This window comes from Choloepus didactylus, chromosome 4 (assembly GCF_015220235.1).
Source record: "Choloepus didactylus isolate mChoDid1 chromosome 4, mChoDid1.pri, whole genome shotgun sequence".
Classification (NCBI taxonomy): Eukaryota; Metazoa; Chordata; class Mammalia; order Pilosa; family Megalonychidae; genus Choloepus; species Choloepus didactylus.
The window spans coordinates 187,024,729-187,049,025 of NC_051310.1; the positions used below are offsets into that span (position 1 = coordinate 187,024,729).

The window sequence follows — 24,297 nt, forward strand, 5'->3', positions numbered from 1 at the left end:
GCCCCACCAATTCAGGGCCTTGATCAGTGGAGCCATATAAATGGGCTGACAAACAGAAGGAACTCAGTGCAGCTGGGAGTGACATTTTAAAGAGGAGCTACAGCCAAGAGGGACACTTTGAAGAAAGCACAGGAGCTGCAAATGAGAGTATGAAGACAGCCATTGAAAGCAGACTCTTGCTCTGGAGAAGCTAAGTGAGGACAAATATCTCAAGTGCAACTAAGAGTGACATTTTTGAGGAACTGCAGCCTAGAGAGGAACGTCCTGGGAGAAAGCCATTTTGAAACCAGAACTTTGGAGCAGACGCCAGCCACGTGCCTTCCCAGATAACAGAGGTTTTCCAGACACCATTGGCCATCCTCCAGTGAAGGTACCTGATTGCTGACGTGTTATGTTGGACACTTTATGGCCTTAAGACTGTAACTGTGTAACGAAATAACCCCCTATTATAAAAGCCAATTCATTTCTGGTGTTTTGCATTCCAGCAGCATTAGCAAACTGGAACAGTAATACTTTAAATTACAAAGATTTAAAACTATTTCATTGTAAAAACTCAAACACTATGTAGAAATATGAAGAATTTTTTAAATGCCCATATGCAAAGAGATACAATAAATGGTACATATATATTTACATTAGTAATATATAATATTAATATATACTATAGAAAATAAAACTGAAAAGAGTTACTTGGCATCTTAGTGATGGGATTGCTAGTTTTAAAAATATTTCATTTTTGAAATTCATTACTTCATTCATTAATAATGGTTTATTCTCTATCCAGTAAGAATACGTAGGAAAGTTAATATCACTACCAACTCATTCAGAGAGTGAGACAGGCCAATCCGAGCAATGAATAGTTATAGTGGACATATTCAGAAGAAGGTATATGTAGGTAATAGCCCTTATGGCTAAATATGAACAAAACTTTTCTGAGTTGTCCCAATGTTTCTTTTGTCTCCCTAATAGAAGCAACTATAAGTGATCACTGATGAAAAGAGATTACTCTGCCAGTAGCCATGATGGCTAACATTTCCAACTAGATAAAAATCTAAAAGAGAAGAAACACAATTTTTATGCTATCACTTATGGCAAATTGGTCTCATTATGTCTAAGTACTTGAAGGCTATAAATAGAAAGACTGGTCTCATTATGTCTAAGTACTTGAAGGCTATAAATTAGAGAAAAATAGAAAGACTGGTCTCATTATGTCTAAGTACTTGAAGGCTATAAATTAGAGAAAATGTAAACAGTGATTTGCTCTTACCCAAGATGCATCATGAACATCAAAACAATCTTGGAGTTCACTGTGTCTCCTACACCCATAACCACCAAAATATATTAACCTGAAAAACAAAAATGAAACACTTTAGGAGGTCTGCTTCCAGTTCATTTGTAAAAAGTTGCAATAAATCATTTCTCTCACTCTAACAACCCAAACAAGCCAGAGAACTACAAAATCATACTTTAAAAAAACATCAAAGAGTTGAGGGAATAAAGAAATCTAAACGAACTAAATTCAAGAAAATGATGAGTCTTCAATAGGAGAGCAGAGACCTACGGCTGCTTTCATCTGTGGTGAAATAGCAGTAAGAAGAAGATTCTGCATAGAGTTTGTAAAAAGAAGCCATCTGAATTTTTAACAGTCATTTGTAGGCTGACACAGAAAATTAGAATTTTAAGGAGTCTGATCACAAAGAAAGTTTAACCCACTCAATAATTTGACAGTCCTCAATGAGTGCTGAGGTTTAGTCACCAAAGTGAGGAGGAGAGGAGGAGTGCTCAGGAACCCCTCCTTGAGAAAATCTGAGCTTTCAACTACCAAGGTTTGGGATCAGGGCAGGAGAGCTAAAAGAAACACCTCAAAGGCATGCAAAGCTTTCATAGAGTGCAGAGCTCTCCAAGGGTAGAGGAGGAGGTGAAAGGCTGAAAGGTACAGAAAGCATGAGGTGGGATTTAAGAGCAAAGAGAGCTCGTGGGTGACACAAAAACCTGGTGATCAAGCTATAAAACAGGGAAAGATCTCTTAACTTTCTGAGAGGTAATAACTCGGCTGTGAAGAACAGCTGAAAATTTCTAGTTCATCTTCAATGCTTACAATGAATCCCTACAGAAGGAAAATATTGATCCTGCATCAAAACATTTGAAGCCAAAGGTAAACCAAATCAAACAAAACTTCAGAAAAGCCCAAACCCGGATCAATTATGCATCAAACTGATTCAACTCTCAATATAGTGGCCTGAAAAGAAGAAGAAGGGAAGGACACTTCCCTTCCTGGAGAGAAATATAATTTACCCTAATGTTTGCTGTTCTTATATATACAATGTCAGGAATAAAATAATTACAAAACACACAAATTGGAAAAAAGAATGTGACACATGATCAAGAGAAGAAAGTCAATATAAGCAGACCCAGAGATTGCCCAGATATTGGAATTATCAGACAGGGGCATTAAAACACCTATGATAAAAACACTAGTGGAAAAAAGGTAGACAACATGCAAGAAGAAATGAGGAAATTCAGGAGAGACGTGGAAACATGAAAAAGAACTAAATGAACAAACTAAAAAGGAAAAATAGGATAGGAATAAAGAACTCATTAGAAAGGATTAAAAGCAACTGGGGCACAGCAATGAAAATGATGGATCAATTGGTCAATAAAAAATATACACAGAAGAAAAAAGAAGCAGCAAATCCAATTCCATGGGACAATATCAAATGGTCTAACATGCATGTAATAGTGGTCCCAGAAGGAAAGGATAAAAAGAAATGTGTAGAAGAAATATTTGATAATGGCTAAGAACTTTCCAAAAGTAATGAAAGAAATCAACCCACCAATCCAAGAAGTTTAACACATTCCAAGCAGGATAAAAACAAAGAAAACTACATACAGGCACATTTTAATAAAATCATTGAAAACCAAAAACAAACAGATAAAGGTAAAGCCAGGAAAAAAAGATATATCATATACGAGGGAAGAAAAATACAAATGATGGTAAACTTCTCAGAAAAATGAAGGTCAAAAGGCAATGGAATAAAATCTTTATACTGCTGAGAAAAAAAAAAACAACTGCCAACCCAAATTTCTACATCCAGTGAAAATATGCCCCAAAAGTGAAGGCAAAATGATGCCTAGGAAATGAAAGAGGCCCATGTTAGAACTTTTGTCAAGTGGTCCACAAACCCAAACTGATCTCTAATCACTCATGCACCCTTGCAAAAATCAGGCCATTTTCAATACTAACCTCATCTGACTCCCTTGTAGAAGATGATCCCATTTGGCTCCATAGATAAAAGCTACCTGAAGCAAAAAGAAAACAAAACAAAACAAACAAAAAAACCTGAACTGCCATAAGGCAGGGTGTACCCCAGGACTGAAAGCTATAGGGAAAAGGTGGTACTGAGTAAGAGAGAGCAGTTGAGAAAATCATAGTTGCTGGGGAAGAAAATTTACAGAAAAACAAACAGAAAAGCCCAGGATTCCAAAAGAAGGAACAGAAGAAAGGAAATCTACTAAAGGTCAAACAGTTGCACATAATAGGGCAAACTTAAAAGATGCACTACATGTCCAGGGCAAGAAACAGGTGCAGCAAATCTGAGAAAATCTGAAAGTTAAACATAGATGGTTCTAAAGGTTCAGAATAAAACTGGACCAAGCATTGAAGAAGAGCCTTAACACACAGTCACTCTACAATAAAACCCTAGTCTAGAGGGAGAAACTGATTTTCAAAGTTAGCACATCAAAATAATCAAATGCCCAGAAAAATCACAAGCCATATTAAAAAATAGAAAGATATGGTTCATTCAAGGGAACCCATTAAAACTTCAGAGGAAACACAGAATTTGGAACAACTAATCAAAGAAGTTTAGACAAATCTTCTAAATCAATTCAAGGAGGTGAAGGAAAACATGTATAGAAATAAACTGAATATGGATACAGAGCTAAAGGATATTAAGAAGACAAGGTGTGAACAAAAAGAAGAAATAAAAAGCTTAAAAAGGAGCATACAGATGTGGCCCTCTCTTTTTGGCTAAGCCACCTTGGCAGGTGATCTCACTGCCCTCCCTACTACATGGGACCTGACTCCCAGGGGTATAAATCTCCATGGCAATGCAGGATATGACTCCCTGGGGATGAATCTGGACCTGGCATTGTGGGATTGAGAACATCTTCTTGACCAAAATGGGGGTGCAAAATGAAATGAAATAAAGCTTCAGTGGCTGAGAGATTTCAAATGGAGTCAAGAGGTCACTCTGGTGGGCACTCTTACATACTATATAGATAACACTTTATAGGTTTTAATGTACCAGAATAGCTAAAAGTAAATACCTGAAACTATCAAACTCCAACCCAGTAGCCTTGACTCTTGAAGACAATTGTATAACAATGTAGCTTACAAGGGATGACAGAGTAATTGTGAAAACCCTGTGAATCGCACTTCCTTTATCCAGCGTATGGATGGAAGAGTAGATAAATGGGGACAAAAACTAAATGAAAAATAGGGTGGGATGGGAGAATGATTTGGGTGTTCTTTTTTACTTGCATTTTTAATTCTTATTCTTATTCTTTCTGGTGTAAGGAAAATGTTCAGAAATAGATTGGGGTGATGAATGCACAACTATAGGATGGTACTGTGAACAGCTGATTGTACACCATGGATGACTGTATAGTACGTGAATATATCTCAGTAAAACTGAATTTTAAAAAAAGGAGCATAACAAAACATATGGGGATGAAAAATACAATAAAGGAGATTAAAAATACACTAGAAGTATATAACAGAAGATTTAAACAGGCATAAGAAAGAACTAGCAAACTAGAAGAGAGGACATTTGAAATCACACAGTTGTAAGAACAGATAGAGAAAACAGAAAGAAATGATCAGAGCCTAAGGGACCTTTGTGACAGCATGAAACATACCTTATATGCATCACAGGAGTCCCAGAAAGAAATGAGAAGGGAAAGGGGGTAGAAAGAATATTTGAGGAAATAGCAGCTGAAAATGCCCCAACTCTTATGAAAGACATAAATATACATGTCCAAGAAGTGCAACAGACTCCAAAAAGGATAAACCCTAGCAGATCTACTCCAAGATACATATGAAGCAGTATGTCAAATGCCAAGGATAAAGAGAGAATTCTGAAAGCAGCAAGAGAAAAATGATTTGTCACATACAAAGGACCCTCAGTAAGACTAACAGCCAATTTCTCATCAGACACCATGGAGGTGAGAAGGCAGTGGTACGATATTTAACATACTGAAAGAGAGAAACTGCCAGCCCAAAATTCTTCATCTGGCAAAACTGTCTTTCAAAACTAAGGGAGAGTTTAAAATATTCACAGATAAACAAAAGCAGAGTTAGTCACCAAAAGGCCTACCCTACAAGAAATGCCAAAGGGAGTTCTTCAGGTTGAAAGGAAAGGACAGGAGAGAGTAACCTGGAGCAGTATGACAAGGGTTTAATATCAGAATTTGTAAAGAAATCTAACAACTCAACAACAAAAAGACAAATAACAAAATCAAAAACTGGGCTAAACAGATATCCCTGATGATTGAGAGAATGATCAAATAAGAGGGAAGAGGTATAATTGAGAAATCAAGATTTGACAAATAATTATGACTACTGACTCATTACATAGATATTTCTTTTTAGTTTTTAGTGTATCAGAATAGCCAGAAGGAAATACCTGAAATTGTTGAACTGTAATCCAGCAGACTTGATCTTTGATAATGATTGTATAACTATACAGCTTTTATCATGTGACCATGTGATTAGAAAAACCCTGTGACTGACACTCCCTTTATCCAGTATATGGGTAGATGAGTAATAAAATAAAGACACACATGAAAATAATAATAATAAGAGGTCATGAGTACGGAGAAAAATATCCCTATGTAAACTATGGACAGTGGTAATAGCACTCCTTTGAAAATCTTCATCAACTGGAACAAATGTAACTACTGTTAAAAAATAGATTTACAGAAAAAGTGCTATCAATTGTAACAAATCTTCAACACCGATGCAAGTGTTGGTGGTAGGGTGGTATATGGAAATCCTGTATTTTTTGCATGATTGTTCTGTAAACCGAAAACTTCTCTAATAAAAAATTAAAAAAAACAACAAAGGTAATAAATACTCGAAACTCATCCCTTCCTAATTATCTTACTACATTTTACTATTGTCTATGCTTTGAGGTCATTTAGACCTATTGCTATCTGTATTATGTAAATTACCACATTCATCATTCATGGTTGAATTGCAATCACAGGTTGGCTGTGGGTACAAGAATTTGGCAAAATCAATGAAAGTAATCTGTGAGAATCAGTTGACTACATGGAATTTAAAATAAAGAGTACTGCATATTTTATTATTATTTAAAAAAAACTGGGGAAGTAAGAAATTAGCCAGGGAGAGGCGGGGCAAGATGGCAGACTGGTGAGCTGTAAGTTTTAGTTACTCCTCCAGGAAAGTAGGTAAAAAGCCAGGAACTGCGTGGACTGGACACCACAGAGCAATCTGTCTTTGGGCATACTTCATACAACACTCATGAAAACGTGGAACTCCTGAGATCAGCGAAATCTAAGCCCAATACAGAAAGCTTCAAAGAACTGCAATTTGGACACGTCAAGTCAAGAGCAGAACTAAGAGAGCTCTGAGACAAAAGGCAGTAATCCAGTGGCTGAGAAAATTCACTAAACAACACAACTTCCCAAGAAAAGGGGGGTGTCCGCTCACAGCCACCATCCTGGTGGACAGGAAACACTCCTGCCCATCGCCAGCCCCATAGCCCAGAGCTGCCCCAGACAACCCAGTGGGACGGAAGTGCTTCAAATAACAGGCACACACCACAAAACTGGGCGTGGACATTAGCCTTCCCTGCAACCTCAGCTGAATGTCCCAGAGCTGGGAAGGTGGAGCAGTGTGAATTAACAAAGCCCCATTCAGCCATCATTTGAGCAGACTGGGAGCCTCCCTACACAGCCCAGCAGCCCAGAACTGCCCTGGGGGGACGGCACTCATCTGTGACATAGCACAGTCATCCCTCAACAGAGGACCCGGGGTGCACAGCCTGGAAGAGGGGCCCACTTGCAAGTCTCAGGAGACATACGCCAATACCAAGGACTTGTGGGTCAGTGGCAGAGACAAACTGTGGCAGGACTGAACTGAAGGATTAGACTATTGCAGCAGCTTTAAAACTCTAGGATCATCAGGGAGATTTGATTGTTAGGGCCACCCCCCCTCCCCGACTGCCCAGAAACACGCCCCACATACAGGGCAGGCAACACCAACTACACACGCAAGCTTGGTACACCAGTTGGGCCCCACAAGACTCACTCCCCCACTCACCAAAAAGGCAAAGCAGGGGAGAACTGGCTTGTGGAGAACAGGTGGCTCGTGGACGCCACCTGCTGGTTAGTTAGAGAAAGTGTACTCCACGAAGCTGTAGATCTGATAAATTAGAGATAAGGACTTCAACAGGTCTACAAACACTAAAAGAACCCTATCAAGTTCAGCAAATGCCACGAGGCCAAAAACAACAGAAAATTATAAAGCATATGAAAAAACCAGACGATATGGATAACCCAAGCCCAAGCACCCAAATCAAAAGACCAGAAGAGACACAGCACCTAGAGCAGCTACTCAAAGAACTAAAGATGAACAATGAGACCATAGTACGGGATATGAAGGAAATCAAGAAGACCCTAGAAGAGCATAAAGAAGACATTGCAAGACTAAATAAAAAAATGGATGATCTTATGGAAATTAAAGAAACTGTTGACCAAATTAAAAAGATTCTGGACACTCATAGTACAAGACTAGAGGAAGTTGAACAACGAATCAGTGACCTCGAAGATGACAGAATGGAAAATGAAAGCATAAAAGAAAGAATGGGGAAAAAAATTGAAAAACTCGAAATGGACCTCAGGGATATGATAGATAATATGAAACGTCCGAATATAAGACTCATTGGTGTCCCAGAAGGGGAAGAAAAGGGTAAAGGTCTAGGAAGAGTATTCAAAGAAATTGTTGGGGAAAACTTCCCAAATCTTCTAAACAACATAAATACACAAATCATAAATGCTCAGCGAACTCCAAATAGAATAAATCTAAAAAAACCCACTCCGAGACATATTCTGATCACACTGTCAAACATAGAAGAGAAGGAGCAAGTTCTGAAAGCAGCAAGAGAAAAGCAATTCACCACATACAAAGGAAACAGCATAAGACTAAGTAGTGACTACTCAGCAGCCACCATGGAGGCAAGAAGGCAGTGGCACGATATATTTAAAATTCTGAGTGAGAGGAATTTCCAGCCAAGAATACTTTATCCAGCAAAGCTCTCCTTCAAATTTGAGGGAGAGCTTAAATTTTTCACAGACAAAGAAATGCTGAGAGAATTTGCTAACAAGAGACCTGCCGTACTGGAGATACTAAAGGGAGCCCTACAGACAGAGAAACAAAGACAGGACAGAGAGACTTGGAGAAAGGTTCAGTACTAAAGAGATTCGGTATGGGTACAATAAAGGATATTAATAGAGAGAGGGAAAAATATGGCAAACATAAACCAAAGGATAAGATGGCCGATTCAAGAAATGCCTTCACAGTTTTAACGTTGAATGTAAATGGATTAAACTCCCCAATTAAAAGATATAGATTCGCAGAATGGATCAAAAAAAATGAACCATCAATATGTTGCATACAAGAGACTCATCTTAAACACAGGGACACAAAGAAACTGAAAGTGAAAGGATGGAAAAAAATATTTCATGCAAGCTACAGCCAAAAGAAAGCTGGAGTAGCAATATTAATCTCAGATAAAATAGACTTCAAATGCAGGGATGTTTTGAGAGACAAAGAAGGCCACTACATACTAATAAAAGGGGCAATTCAACAAGAAGAAATAACAATCGTAAATGTCTATGCACCCAATGAAGGTGCCACAAAATACATGAGAGAAACACTGGCAAAACTAAAGGAAGCAATTGATGTTTCCACAATAATTGTGGGAGACTTCAACACATCACTCTCTCCTATAGATAGATCAACCAGAAAGAAGACCAATAAGGAAATTGAAAACCTAAACAATCTGATAAATGAATTAGATTTAACAGACATCTACAGGACATTACATCCCAAATCACCAGGATACACATACTTTTCTAGTGCTCACGGAACTTTCTCCAGAATAGATCACATGCTGGGACATAAAACAAGCCTCAATAAATTTAAAAAGATTGAAATTATTCAAAGCACATTCTCTGACCACAATGGAATACAATTAGAAGTCAATAACCATCAGAGACTTAGAAAATTCACAAATACCTGGAGGTTAAACAACACACTCCTAAACAATCAGTGGGTTAAAGAAGAAATAGCAAGAGAAATTGCTAAATATATAGAGACGAATGAAAATGAGAACACAACATACCAAAACCTATGGGATGCAGCAAAAGCAGTGCTAAGGGGGAAATTTATAGCACTAAACGCATATATTAAAAAGGAAGAAAGAGCCAAAATCAAAGAACTAATGGATCAACTGAAGAAGCTAGAAAATGAACAGCACACCAATCCTAAACCAAGTACAAGAAAAGAAATAACAAGGATTAAAGCAGAAATAAATGACATAGAGAACAAAAAAACAATAGAGAGGATAAATATCACCAAAAGTTGGTTCTTTGAGAAGATCAACAAGATTGACAAGCCCCTAGCTAGACTGACAAAATCGAAAAGAGAGAAGACCCATATAAACAAAATAATGAATGAAAAAGGTGACATAACTGCAGATCCTGAAGAAATTAAAAACATTATAAGAGGATATTATGAACAACTGTATGGCAACAAACTGGATAATGTAGAAGAAATGGACAATTTCCTGGAAACATATGAACAACCTAGACTGACTAGAGAAGAAATAGAAGACCTCAACCAACCCATCACAAGCAAAGAGATCCAATCAGTCATCAAAAATCTTCCCACAAATAAATGCCCAGGGCCAGATGGCTTCACAGGGGAATTCTACCAAACTTTCCAGAAAGAACTGACACCAATCTTACTCAAACTCTTTCAAAACATTGTAAAAAATGGAACACTACCTAACTCATTTTATGAAGCTAACATCAATCTAATACCAAAACCAGGCAAAGATGCTACAAAAAAGGAAAAATACCGGCCAATCTCCCTAATGAATATAGATGCAAAAATCCTCAACAAAATACTTGCAAATCGAATCCAAAGACACATTAAAAAAATCATACACCATGACCAAGTGGGGTTCATTCCAGGCATGCAAGGATGGTTCAACATAAGAAAAACAATCAATGTATTACAACACATTAAAAACTCGAAAGGGAAAAATCAATTGATCATCTCAATAGATGCTGAAAAAGCATTTGACAAAATCCAACATCCCTTTTTGATAAAAACACTTCAAAAGGTAGGAATTGAAGGAAACTTCCTCAACATGATAAAGAGCATATATGAAAAACCCACAGCCAGCATAGTACTCAATGGTGAGAGACTGAAAGCCTTCCCTCTAAGATCAGGAACAAGACAAGGATGCCCGCTGTCACCACTGTTATTCAACATTGTGCTGGAAGTGCTAGCCAGGGCAATCCGGCAAGACAAAGAAATAAAAGGCATCCAAATTGGAAAAGAAGAAGTAAAACTGTCATTGTTTGCAGATGATATGATCTTATATCTAGAAAACCCTGAGAAATCAACGATACACCTACTAGAGCTAATAAACAAATTTAGCAAAGTAGCGGGATACAAGATTAATGCACATAAGTCAGTAATGTTTCTATATGCTAGAAATGAACAAACTGAAGAGACACTCAAGAAAAAGATACCATTTTCAATAGCAACTAAAAAAATCAAGTACCTAGGAATAAACTTAACCAAAGATGTAAAAGACCTATACAAAGAAAACTACATAACTCTACTAAAAGAAATAGAAGGGGACCTTAAAAGATGGAAAAATATTCCATGTTCATGGATAGGAAGGCTAAATGTCATTAAGATGTCAATTCTACCCAAACTCATCTACAGATTCAATGCAATCCCAATCAAAATTCCAACAACCTACTTTGCAGACTTGGAAAAGCTAGTTATCAAATTTATTTGGAAAGGGAAGATGCCTCGAATTGCTAAAGACACTCTAAAAAAGAAAAACGAAGTGGGAGGACTTACACTCCCTGACTTTGAAGCTTATTATAAAGCCACAGTTGCCAAAACAGCATGGTACTGGCACAAAGATAGACATATAGATCAATGGAATCGAATTGAGAATTCAGAGATAGACCCTCAGATCTATGGCCGACTGATCTTTGATAAGGCCCCCAAAGTCACCGAACTGAGCCATAATGGTCTTTTCAACAAATGGGGCTGGGAGAGTTGGATATCCATATCCAAAAGAATGAAGGAGGACCCCTACCTCACCCCCTACACAAAAATTAACTCAAAATGGACCAAAGATCTCAATATAAAAGAAAGTACCATAAAACTCCTGGAAGATAATGTAGGAAAACATCTTCAAGACCTTGTATTAGGAGGCCACTTCCTAGACTTTACACCCAAAGCACAAGCAACAAAAGAGAAAACAGATAAATGGGAACTCCTCAAGCTTAGAAGTTTCTGCACCTCAAAGGAATTTCTCAAAAAGGTAAAGAGGCAGCCAACTCAATGGGAAAAAATTTTTGGAAACCATGTATCTGACAAAAGACTGATATCTTGCATATACAAAGAAATCCTACAACTCAATGACAATAGTACAGACAGCCCAATTATAAAATGGGCAAAAGATATGAAAAGACAGTTCTCTGAAGAGGAAATACAAATGGCCAAGAAACACATGAAAAAATGTTCAGCTTCACTAGCTATTAGAGAGATGCAAATTAAGACCACAATGAGATACCATCTAACACCGGTTAGAATGGCTGCCATTAAACAAACAGGAAACTACAAATGCTGGAGGGGATGTGGAGAGGTTGGAACTCTTATTCATTGTTGGTGGGACTGTATAATGGTTCAGCCACTCTGGAAGTCAGTCTGGCAGTTCCTTAGAAAACTAGATATAGAGCTACCATTCGATCCAGCGATTGCACTTCTCGGTATATACCCGGAAGATCGGAAAGCAGTGACACGAACAGATATCTGCACGCCAATGTTCATAGCAGCGTTATTCACAATTGCCAAGAGATGGAAACAACCCAAATGTCCTTCAACAGATGAGTGGATAAATAAAATGTGGTATATACACACGATGGAATACTACGCAGCAGTAAGAAGGAACGATCTGGTGAAACATATGACAACATGGATGAACCTTGAAGACATAATGCTGAGCGAAATAAGCCAGGCACAAAAAGAGAAATATTATATGCTACCACTAATGTGAACTTTGAAAAATGTAAAACAAATGGTTTATAATGTAGAATGTAGGGGAACTAGCAGTAGAGAGCAATTAAGGAAGGGGGAACAATAATCCAAGAAGAACAGATAAGCTATTTAACGTTCTGGGGATGCCCAGAAATGACTATGGTCTGTTAATTTCTGATGGATGTAGTAGGAACAAGTTCACTGAAATGTTGCTATATTATGTAACTTTCTTGGGGTAAAGTAGGAACATGTTGGAAGTTAAGCAGTTATCTTAGGTTAGTTGTCTTTTTCTTACTCCCTTGTTATGGTCTCTTTGAAATGTTCTTTTATTGTATTTTGTTTTCTTTTTAACTTTTTTTTTCATACAGTTGATTTAAAAAAGAAGGGAAAGTTAAAAAAAAAAAAAAAGAAAAAAGACAAACAAGGAAAAAAAAAAAAAGATGTAGTGCCCCCTTGAGGAGCCTGTGGAGAATGCAGGGGTATTCGCCTACCCCACCTCCATGGTTGCTAACATGACCACAGACATAGGGGACTGGTGGTTTGATGGGTTGAGCCCTCTACCATAAGTTTTACCCTTGGGAAGATGGTTGCTGCAAAGGAGAGGCTAGGCCTCCCTGTATTTGTGCCTAAGAGTCTCCTCCTGAATGCCTCTTTGTTGCTCAGATGTGGCCCTCTCTCTCTTGCTAAGCCAACTTGAAAGGTGAAATCACTGCCCTCCCCCCTACGTGGGATCAGACACCCAGGGAAGTGAATCTCCCTGGCAACGTGGAATATGACTCCCAGGGAGGAATGTAGACCCGGCATCGTGGGATGGAGAACATCTTCTTGACCAAAAGGGGGATGTGAAAGGAAATGAAATAAGCTTCAGTGGCAGAGAGATTCCAAAACGAGCCGAGAGATCACTCTGGTGGGCACTCTTACGCACACTTTAGACAACCTTTTTTAGGTTCTAAAGAATTGGGGTAGCTGGTGGTGGATACCTGAAACTATTAAACTACAACCCAGAACCCATGAATCTCGAAGACAGTTGTATAAAAATGTAGCTTATGAGGGGTGACAATGGGATTGGGAATGCCATAAGGACCAAACTCCACTTTGTCTAGTTTATGGATGGATGTGTAGAAAAGTAGGGGAAGGAAACAAACAGACAAAGGTACCCAGTGTTCTTTTTTACTTCAATTGCTCTTTTTCACTCTAATTATTATTCTTGTTATTTTTGTGTGTGTGCTAATGAAGGTGTCAGGGATTGATTTAGGTGATGAATGTACAACTATGTAATGGTACTGTAAACAATCGAAAGTACAATTTGTTTTGTATGACTGCGTGGTATGTGAATATATCTCAATAAAATGATGATTAAAAAAAAAAAAACTTGGCCAAAGTCTTTTATAAACATTTCTCCAAAGAAGATATATAAGTAGATAAAAAACAAATGAAAAGATGTTCAACATAATTAGCTATTAAGAAAACTGAAATAAAAACCACAAGATAGCATTTCACACTCACTACAAAGGCTATTGTTTTAAAAAATGAAAAATAAGAGTTGGAGAGGATATGGACAAATAGGAACATTTGTTCATTGATGTCTGGAATTTAAAACAGTATAACAACTTTGGAAGACAGTTTGGTGGTTCCTCAGAAAGTACAGAATTACCATATGACCTGGCAATTCCACTTCTAGGAATACACCCTTAAGAACTGAAAGGATGGACTTGGACAGATATTTGCACACCAATGTTCATAGCAGTATTATTCCCAATTGCCAAAAGATGGAAGCAACCCAAATGTCTATCAACAATGAATGGATAACAAAATGTGGTATAAACAAAGAATGGAATATTATTCAGCTGTGAAAAGAAATGAAGTTCTGATATATGCAGCAACATGGATGAACTTTGAAGACATCATGTTAAGGAAAATAAGTCACACACAAAAGGACAAATATTGTATTATCTTATTAATATGAGAAAAAGAGAAAAAGCAAATTCACAGAATTAGAAACTAGAATACAGGTTATTAGGGGCCTGGGCAAGGGGGTATAGAATGGAGAATTAATGCCTAATTGGTACAGAATTTCTGGTTGGGGTGACAGAAGAGTATTGGTAATGGAGGATAGTGATGGTAGCACAATATTAAGAATGCATTAACACTATCTAAATGTGGTTAAAAGGGGGTAATTTTAAGTGTATATTTGTTCCTAAAATAAAAATAAAAAAAAAAAAACACTCTCTAGCAGTGGAGACAATGAAACTTATTCTTGTAGCAATGTAACATGCTATAATAAAATATAAATGGATTATCATGAGGGCAAAGAAGCAGAGATTGTCAGAGTGAATAAAAAAGCAAGGCCAACTATACACAATGTATAAGAAATACAATTTTATTATAAGAACATAGGTGGAAAGTATCAAAATTGAAAAATACATACTATGCAAAGACCAAGCAAAATAAATTTGGTGTGGCTATAATAATATCAAACATTTAGGCTTCATGACAGAGTATTATTGGAGATAATATTTCATAACAACAAAAGGATGAATTCATCAAGAAACATAATAATCCTAAATGTGTATGCAACTAATAATAAAGCTTCAAAATACACAAAACAGAAACTGACAGAAACTAAAGAGAGAATAGAAAATCCACAATCATAGTTGAAAATTTTAAAACCTCTCTTAGTAACTTATAAAACAACTAGAAAAAATTACAGTAAAGACTCAGATGATTTGAACAACACTATTAACCAACTTGACCTAATATATGTATAGAACATAACACCAAACAGCTGCAGGCTGTATTCATTTCAACTGCATAAGGAATAATCACTAGGATAGACCATATGCAGAGCCGTAAAACAAGGCTTAATAAACACCAAAGGATGGAAACAAAACAATGCATGATGTTAGGTTAGAAACCAGTAACAAGAATTTTTAAACCCCTAAATGTTTGGAAATTAAGTGGTGCACTTCAGAAGAGTTATGGGGCAAAAAGAAGTTACAAGGAGCATTACAAAATATTTGAAATTGAAGAATGAAACTACATGTAAAATATTATAGGATTAAAGAAATGTAGTGCTTACAGAAAAATTTATAGATTTAATGCATCCATTACAAATGAAGAAAGATATAAAATCAATGACCTAAGTTCTCACTGAAAAGACAGAAAAAGTAAAGCAAATTAAATCCAAAGTAAGTAGGGAAAAGGAAATGATAAAATTAAAAGCAGATATCAATGAAATAGAAAACAAACAATAGAGACAGTCAACAAAATCAAAGTTGTTTTTTGAAAAGATTAATAAATTCACACTCTTACCAAGGCTGATCAAGAGAGAGAGAGAGAGGGAAGAAGGGAGGGACTAAAAAAAAAAAAAAGGAATCAAGGGAGGATATATAGAGAGAGACTAACAGAGAGAGAGAGAGAGGCATAAATCAAAAATTACCAACATGAGGAATGAAGAGACCTCAATATAGATTCCAAAGTCATTAAATGGAAGTAAAGAGATATTATGAATAAATTTGTCAATTGTACTGGTTTGTATATATTATGTCCCCCAGAAAAAGACATGTTCTTTGATGTAATCTTGTGTGGGCAGACTTATCAATGTTAATTAGATTGTAATTCGTTGAGTGTTTCCATGGAGATTCACCCTGCCCAACTGTGAATGATGACTCTGATTGGCTAATTTTCATGGAAGTGTTAACCCACCCATTTAGGGTGGCTCTAAATTAAATCACTGGAGCCATATAAATGAGCTGACAAAAAGAAAGGACTCAGTGCAGCTGTGAGTGACATTTTGAAGTGCAGCTGAGAGTGACATTTTGAAGACGAGCTACAGCCAAGAGGGACACTTTGAAGAACGCACAGGAGCTGCAGATGAGAAACAGTTTGAAGATGGCCTCAGAAAGCAGACTCTTGCTCCAGAGAAGCTGAGAGAGGACAAATGCCCCAAGAGCAACTGAGAGTGATATTTTGAAGAGGAGCTGCGGCCTAGAGAGTAATGTCCTGGGAGAAAGCCATTTTGAAACCAGCACTTGGAGCAGATGGCCAGCTACATGCCTTTCCAGCTAACAGAGGTTTTCCGGACGCCATTGGCCATCCTCCAGTGAACATACCTGATTGTTGATGTGTTACCTTGGACACTTTATGGCCTTAAGACTGTAACTGTGTAACCAAATAAACCCCCTTTATAAAAGCCAGTCCATTTCTGGTGTTTTGCATCCTGGCAGCATCAGCAAACTAGAACATCAATAAATTCAAAATTTTGAATTAAGGGACAAATTCCTTTCAATTTTTTAAAAAACACAAATTACCAAAACTAATACAAGAAAAATAGAAGATAAAAATTTCCTCATACATATTAAACATATGGAATTTATAATAAAAATCATCCCACAAAGAAAGCTCCAAGTTCATATGGCTTAACTAGTGAAACAATATCAGTTTTATATGAAATCAGATGGAAAACAGAAGAGGAGGCAACAATTCCCAACTTGTTTTATGAGGCCAACATAACACTAATACCAAAACTTGGCAAAGATATTATAAGAAAATTATAGACAAATATCCATTAGGAACACCAGATTCAACAGTCATCAAACCCATCAATGAATAAAAAGGATAACACATCAGCCCAAGTGCAATTATCCCAGGAGTTCAAGGTTGCTTAATATTTAAAAACCAATGTAATATATTACATTAACAGAACAAAAGGGGAAAATGGTAAGATCATCAAAATCGATGTAGAAAAGAATTTGAAAAAATTCAACAATCTGATTAAAAACTCTTAGCAAAATAAGAATAGAAGGCAACTTCCTAAATCTGAAAAAGAGAATCTGAAAAACCTTCAACTAACATTATACTTCATAGTGAAACATCATACCATTCCCCCTCAAAAGCAGGAAAAAGCCAAGGATTTCATTCTTATTACTCCTATTCAACATTGTAATAATGGCTCTAGCCAATGTGGTAAGGCAAAAAAGAATAAATATTGGAAGATAAGAAGTAAAACTGTCTTTATTTAGTCAGGGTGAATATTTATGTAGAAAACCTCGTGGAAGCTACAAAAAACCATAAGTACGATAAGTTAATTGAACTACACTACATGATACAACATCAGCATACAAAAGTATTTTTATTTCTATATTCTAGCAATCCACAATTAGAAAATGAAATTTTAAAAATACTATTTACAAAAGTATCAGAGAACTTCAAATAAGAATACATTTAACAAAATACGTACAATACCTCTACATTGAAACTAACAAAAATAAAATTGAAGACCTAACAAATGCAGAACTATACCATATTCATGGACTGAAAGACTCAGTATAATTAGGATGCTCTTTCTAAATTGATAAATTGATTCACTGCATCTTATGAAAACTCCAGTAGACTACTTTGAAGAAATTTATGAGGAAATGCAAACAATATAGAAAACCCACAATAAATATGGTAAGGAAGAATAAAGTTGGGGGCTTTAAACTATCTGATTTCAAGACATATATAAAGCCACAGTAATCAACTGTGTGGGGTTGGTGTAAGGCACTGTTGACCTTTTAGGCCAGATAATTCTTTCTTATAGGGAACTGTTTAATGCATTGCAGAATGTCTAGGAGCGTCCCTGCCCTCTACCCACTAGATAACAGTAACATGTCCCCTGCTGTGACAACCACAAATGTCTGCAGGCATTGCCAAATGTTGCATTGGGGGCAAAAATCTCCCCTGTTTGAGAACCACTGGTATAAGGACAGACAATTACATTAATGAAACAGAATAGAGCCAATAAATAGAATCATACACATAGACTGAACTGATTTCAACCAAGGTTTTGTTGGGTCTATATAATGGAAAAGAAAAATCTTCCAAGCAAAAGTTGCTGGAACAATTAAATATCCAAACAGAAAAGAGTGAGCTGTGACATTTATCTCATTCAGAACACTAAAATTACACTGAGCTAGATCATAGATTTCAGGGCAATACTATGCATAGTATAAACTATGAATAATTGTATGCCAATCAATAAGATAACCTAGATGAAATGACAACTTCCTAAAATCACAAATATTACAAAAACCCACTCAAGAAAAAATAGAAAACCTGAACAGACCTATAACAAGTAAAGATGGTAAATCAGTGTGGGAGCCCTGGGCCCAGAGCCTTCCCCAAGGGCCTTGAAGACCGTGCACACAGCACCTTGCGTGACTTAGGTCGGTTAAGGTTTGACCTACTCTCCTTGTAGGATCAGGCCTCCAGTGCTAAATGTAATCTATAGCTTACCTCTTCCCTGAAACTCCCTGAGATACTATTACCTACAAGATAACCTATAATTCTCCCCTCTTCCCTGTTGACTACAATTGATCCTTCCCTATGTCACAAGACCTCCATTCCCACACTGCACCTCCTCCCCAGCCTACACACATGAGCTCTGAATTCAGCTGACTTCCATTTCCTTCTAAGTAAGCCCTGAATAAAAGCTCTTTCTGCAGAACATGCCTGGTGTCTTCTTTAGTCCTTTGTCTGCAAAAGCCCCATTGTGCCATGAAAATCAGTTATCAAAAACCTCCCAAGAAAAAAAGCCCAGGACAAAATGGCTTCACTGGTGAATTCTATCTACCAAATATTTAAAAAGAGTTATCACTCATCCTTCTTGAACTCTTCCAAAAAGAGAAGAGGAGGTAACAATTCCTAACTCATTCTATGACACCAGTTTTACTCTGATATCAAAGATAGACAAAGACACTACAAGAAAAGAACACTACAGGCTAAGATTCCTTGTGAATATAGATATATAAATCCTCAACAAAATACTAGAAATTCAAATCCAACAAAATATAAAAAGCATTATACAACATGAACAGTTGTTTTTTATTCCCAGCATGAAAGGGTGGTTCAACACAGAAAAGTCAATTAATGTAGAGGTGTGGAATTTCGTTACTCCCCTAGGGCAGGTGGTAAACAGCCAGGACCTGTATGGAACAGCCATTTCAGGGATGTCTGTGACCGGTCATACATCATAAACCAATCTGGAATAGGCAGAATGGCTGAGAGCACAATGAAAACTGTAACTTTCCCTGGTCATGGGGCTGGCACCCCTCCCCCCAGGCACAGCAGACTGTCTTGCAGCTGGTACCCTGAGGGAAAAAGAAACAATCTCTGCTGGAGTGAGGAGAGGGACTCAACACAGTCCTGATTGCAGAATTAATTAACAAGCTTGGAGTGCTGAATAAGAGCTCCAAGCACACATAAACAGAGATCAGGCATGAAAGAAACCAACCAGGAGCAATAAGTCTGGCAGAGAGTAGACAGGGCTAACAACAATAGCAAAAACAAAACAAAAACAAACAAACAAAAAAAAACAACAGAATTTTGGAGTTGGAGGTGTTCAGAATACTGGAAAAGGGCCAGGCTCCAAGAAAAAGGAGCTGGGATCTGGTGCTGAAAAGGGCTTTTTTTTCCTTCTTTTCTTCCTCTCTGACTGTTTATATTTTTGGTTTTCAATAGTCCATCAAAGCTCCTGCTTCAGCATTGTCCCGGGCAAGGGCAGAATTAAAATTAGTCTCAGAGAGACGGAAGAAGCCGGCAGCATAGTGAGGAGTGGCAGTTAGTCCGCCTGGAAAAACTAATAAACAACCAGGAACAACTAGTAATGATCTGGAGTGATTGCTGGGGGACAAACATGACTGTCCACACATGGTGCACCAAGCTGGATTGGAATCTGTGAGTAGAAACTACGGACTGGAGCCAGGAGCCCCCTTCCCCCATGGCAGCCCGAATTGCAAAGCCTCAGTGACAGAGAGGAGCACTCCCCAAACAAGTTGAGCTCCAACTGGGGTTTTAATTGGGAAATGTGGACTATTCAATGCAAGCTACAAAGCCCCAACAAGCAGACAGAGGCTTTTAGTGATGACCGACCTTGAAGAGCCAGAAGACTTCTCTGTCTTGGGAGGGGGAGCCCAGAGGGCCAGGTGCTATCTCTGGCCAATGGGTGAAACTGGGGTCCATGGACTGGCTTTGAAAGGGGGCTTTCTGTCCTTTTTCCTCTCTCTCAACCTGAGCAGCTCAGTGGAGAAAGCCTCTTGCCATTTTTAGTTCACAGCACTCTGCAGTGGAGAAAGCCTCAGCCATTTTCAGTTCACAGCACTCTGACCCAGACAAGGGTGGAGATAGCAGAGTCAGAGAGACAAAGAACCTATTTAAATGCAGATGAAATCTCCCTACGGAGTGTATCTTCCCTAAGCGGAAGGAGGTGGTGCCCAGCTCTACTACCTACCTTCCATTCAGAACCCGACTCCAGAGCCTGGGGGAAAACAGCCAAAACAGAAACTAAGCAGGCCACACCTCCTTACACCAGTCAGGAGCAACAGGCTGACAGGTGCCACCTGTTGAGGTTAGGAAAAGCACAGCAGCTTGAGGCCTTACAGGGTGTGTCAATCTTCTAAGACACACCCTCAGGGAAACCTGATACTGAATATTGCCCCCTTCTGGGATCTGAGCCTGTTCTGGTTTGGAGAAAACCTGATTGGGGTAACCGAGGAAACCAGATGCCTAGACAACAGAAAACTACAATCTACACTAAGAAAAATGAAGTTATGGCCCAGTCAAAGGAACAAACTTACACTTCAACTGAGATACAGGAATTGAAACAATGCTAAATGAATTTAAAAAGTTTATGTAAGATACGGCAAAAGAGAGGAAGCGTATAAAGAAAACATTGGGTGTACATAAGGTAGAAATTGAAAGTTTGAAAGAACTACTAGCAGGATCTATGGAAATGAAAGACACAACACAAGAGAAGAAAGACACAATGGAGACATACAATAGTAGATTTCAAGAGGCAGAAGAAAATACTCAGGAACTGGAGAACAAGACATCTAAAATCCTACACACAAAAGAACAGATAGGCAAATGAATGGAAAAATATGAGCAACATCTCAGGGAATTGAATGACAATATGAAACGCATGAATGTATGTGTCATGGGTGTTCCAGAAGGAGAAGAGAACGGAAAAGGGACAAAAGCAATAACAGAGGAAATAATCAATGAAAATTTTTGATCTCCCATGAGACACAAAATTACAGATCCAAGAAGCATAACACACCCCAAACAGAATAGCTCTGAATAGGCCTATGCAAAGACACCTAATAATCAGATTATCAAACATCAAAGATAAAGAGAGAATCCTGAAAACAGTAAGAGAAGAGCGATCCATCTCATACAAAGGAAGCTTGATAAGACTATGTGTGGATTTCTCGGCAGAAACCATGGAGGCAAGAAGGAAATAGTGTGATATATTTAAGATACTGAAAGAGAAAAACTACCAACCAAGAATCCTATATCCAGCAAAACTGTCCTTCAAATTTGAGGGAGAGCTTAAAATATTCTCTGACAAACAATGAGAGAGTTTGTGAACTAGATACCTGCACTACAGGAAATACTAAAGGGAGCACTACAGACAGATAGGAAAAGACAGGAGGGAGAGGTATGGAACACAGTTTTGGGTGATGGTAGTACAGCAATGTAAGTACACTGAACAAAGATGACTGTATGGTTGAAAGAGGAAGGTTAGGAGCATGTGGGACACCAGAAGGAAAGACAAACAATAAAGAATGGGACTGTGTAACTCAGTGAAACCTACAGTGCTCTACAATTGTGATAAAATGTACAAATATGTTTTTTCATGAGGGAGAATAAATGCATCTCAACCTTGCAAGATGTTAAAAATAGGGAGGTATTGGGGGAAAAATATAATCAATGCAAACTAGAGACTATAATTAACAGAAACACTGTATAATTCTTCCTTTAATGTAACAAAGGCAATATACAAAGCTAAATGCATATAAGAGAGGGGCATAAGGGAGGGGTATGGGACTCTTGGCATTGGTGATGCTGTCTGAGTCTTTCTCTACTTTAGTTTAATGCTATCTTTCCTTTTGTTACTTCGTAGCTGTCGTGTTTTTTTTCTTTTTTTCTCTTTCTTTTTTCTTTTTCTTTATGTCTCTCTACCTTCTTTGACTCTTCCTCCTTCTTTGTGGAAGAAATGGAAATGTCCTTATATAGATAGTGGTGATGGTGGTGAATACATAAACACGTGGCTATACAGGGAACCATCCATTTTTTACTTAAGACAGAATGTAGGGTGTGTGAACAAAACTGTCTTAAAAAACAATGGGCTGATGAAGAAACCTTCAGGGCACTCTATTGAGTGAAATAAGTCAGACACACAAGGATAAATATTGCAGGGTCTCACTGATACGAACTAATCATAACATGTAAACTCACAGACATGAAATATAAGTTACCAGGATACAGAACAAGGCTAAAGAATGGGGAGTGGCTGCTTATTACGAGCAGAATGTTCAACTAGGTTGAACTTAAATGTTTGGAAATGGACAGAGATAAAGGTAGCATTTTGTGAGATAACTAACAGTGCTGAATGGTGTGTGAATGTGGTGGAAAGGGTAAGCTCAGAGTCATGTATGTCATCAGAAGGAAAGCTGGAGGTTAAAAGATGGGAATGTATAAAGCAGTGAATCTTGTGATGGGCAACGTCCATGATTAACTGTACAAGTATTAGAAATCTGTTTCATGAACCAGAACAAATGCATGACACTATAACTAGAAGTTAATAATAGAAGGGTATATAGGGAAAAATATACCTATCACAAACTATGTACTACAGTTAGTAATATTTTAACATTCTTTCATCAACAGTAACAAATGCACTATAAATACTATGAGTCAATAATGGAGGGGGGATGGTTAGGGGTATGGGAGGATTTGAGTTTCCTTTTTTTGTCTTCATTTCTTTTCTGGATTAATGAAAATGCTCTAAAATTTGGAAAAAAAATTTTAATTGTGGTGATGGATACACAGCTGTATGATGATACCGGGGGCAACTGATTGTACACTTTGGATCTCTGGACAATTGTATGGTATGTGAACAATCTCAATTGAAAAAAAAAAAAGAAAAGAAAAAAAATTAGTCTCAGAGTAACTATTCATGTGAAAGATAATTGCCTAAAGTGCTTATCTTAAATAGTCTATACTGGGATTGAAAAATATGGGGGCTGTGAAAAGGCCTTGGAGAGGGAGTTCTTCAAAAAAAAAAAAAAAGCTATTCTAAGTAGCTCATTACAGAAAGCCTCAGATATTTTCAATTGGCCACTGGCCTAGGCTATGGTGAAGCTAAGATAGGTCCGAGAGATAAAGAAATGAGTCTGGGGGGGGGGGGACAATTCCCTAAAGGGCATAACTTCCCCAAGGTAAGGGGCAGGTGGGGCCCAACTCAAGTAGTGGCCCTGCCTCAGAGAACTCAGACCCCAGGGACGGGAAAACAGAAACCAACTTGAGTCAGCCACACCCTGGGCAGGAACAGGATCTGCAGAGAATTAAAGGCACTTGATGCTGAAGAAGTATAGAATGTTCAACAGGATTGATTGTACAGATCCAGAAATAGTTAACATAACATTGTGTGATGTTAGCACAATTTGTAAGTACACTGAACAAAGGTGTTTGTGAGTAAAACTGAAAAAGGAGGGCTAGGGGCATGTATGATACCAAAAGGAAAAACAGACAAAGCGGGAGGACTTAAACTTCCAGACTTTGAAGGCTACCATAAAGCTACAGTGGTCAAAACAGCATGGTATTGGAATAAAGACAGACATATTGATCAATGGAATCGAATCAAGAGTTTAGAAACAGACCCACAGATATATGGTTAACTGATTTTTCATAAGGCCCCCAAATCCACAGAACTGGGAAAGAATAGTCTCTTTAACAAATGGGGCTGGGAGAACTGGACAGCCATAACCAAAAGAATGAAAGAGAACCCCTACCTCACACCCTATACAAAAATTAACTCAAAGTGGATGAAAGACCTCATTATAAGAGACAGCAAAATAAAACTATTAGAAGATAAT

The 24,297-nt window shown here is 37.7% G+C and overlaps 1 protein-coding gene across 8 annotated transcripts in view; it reads right to left on the reverse strand.

Moving 5' to 3' along the window:
* KLHDC1 (kelch domain containing 1) overlaps positions 1–24,297 on the reverse strand; it is a 124,648-nt gene that overhangs the window by 66,325 nt on the left and 34,026 nt on the right. For all 8 annotated transcript variants that reach the window (XM_037834941.1, XM_037834943.1, XM_037834945.1 and 5 more), the window contains one exon: positions 1,268–1,346. In XM_037834941.1, the coding sequence (XP_037690869.1) occupies positions 1,268–1,346 (79 nt within the window). The remainder of the gene's footprint in view (positions 1–1,267; positions 1,347–24,297) is intronic.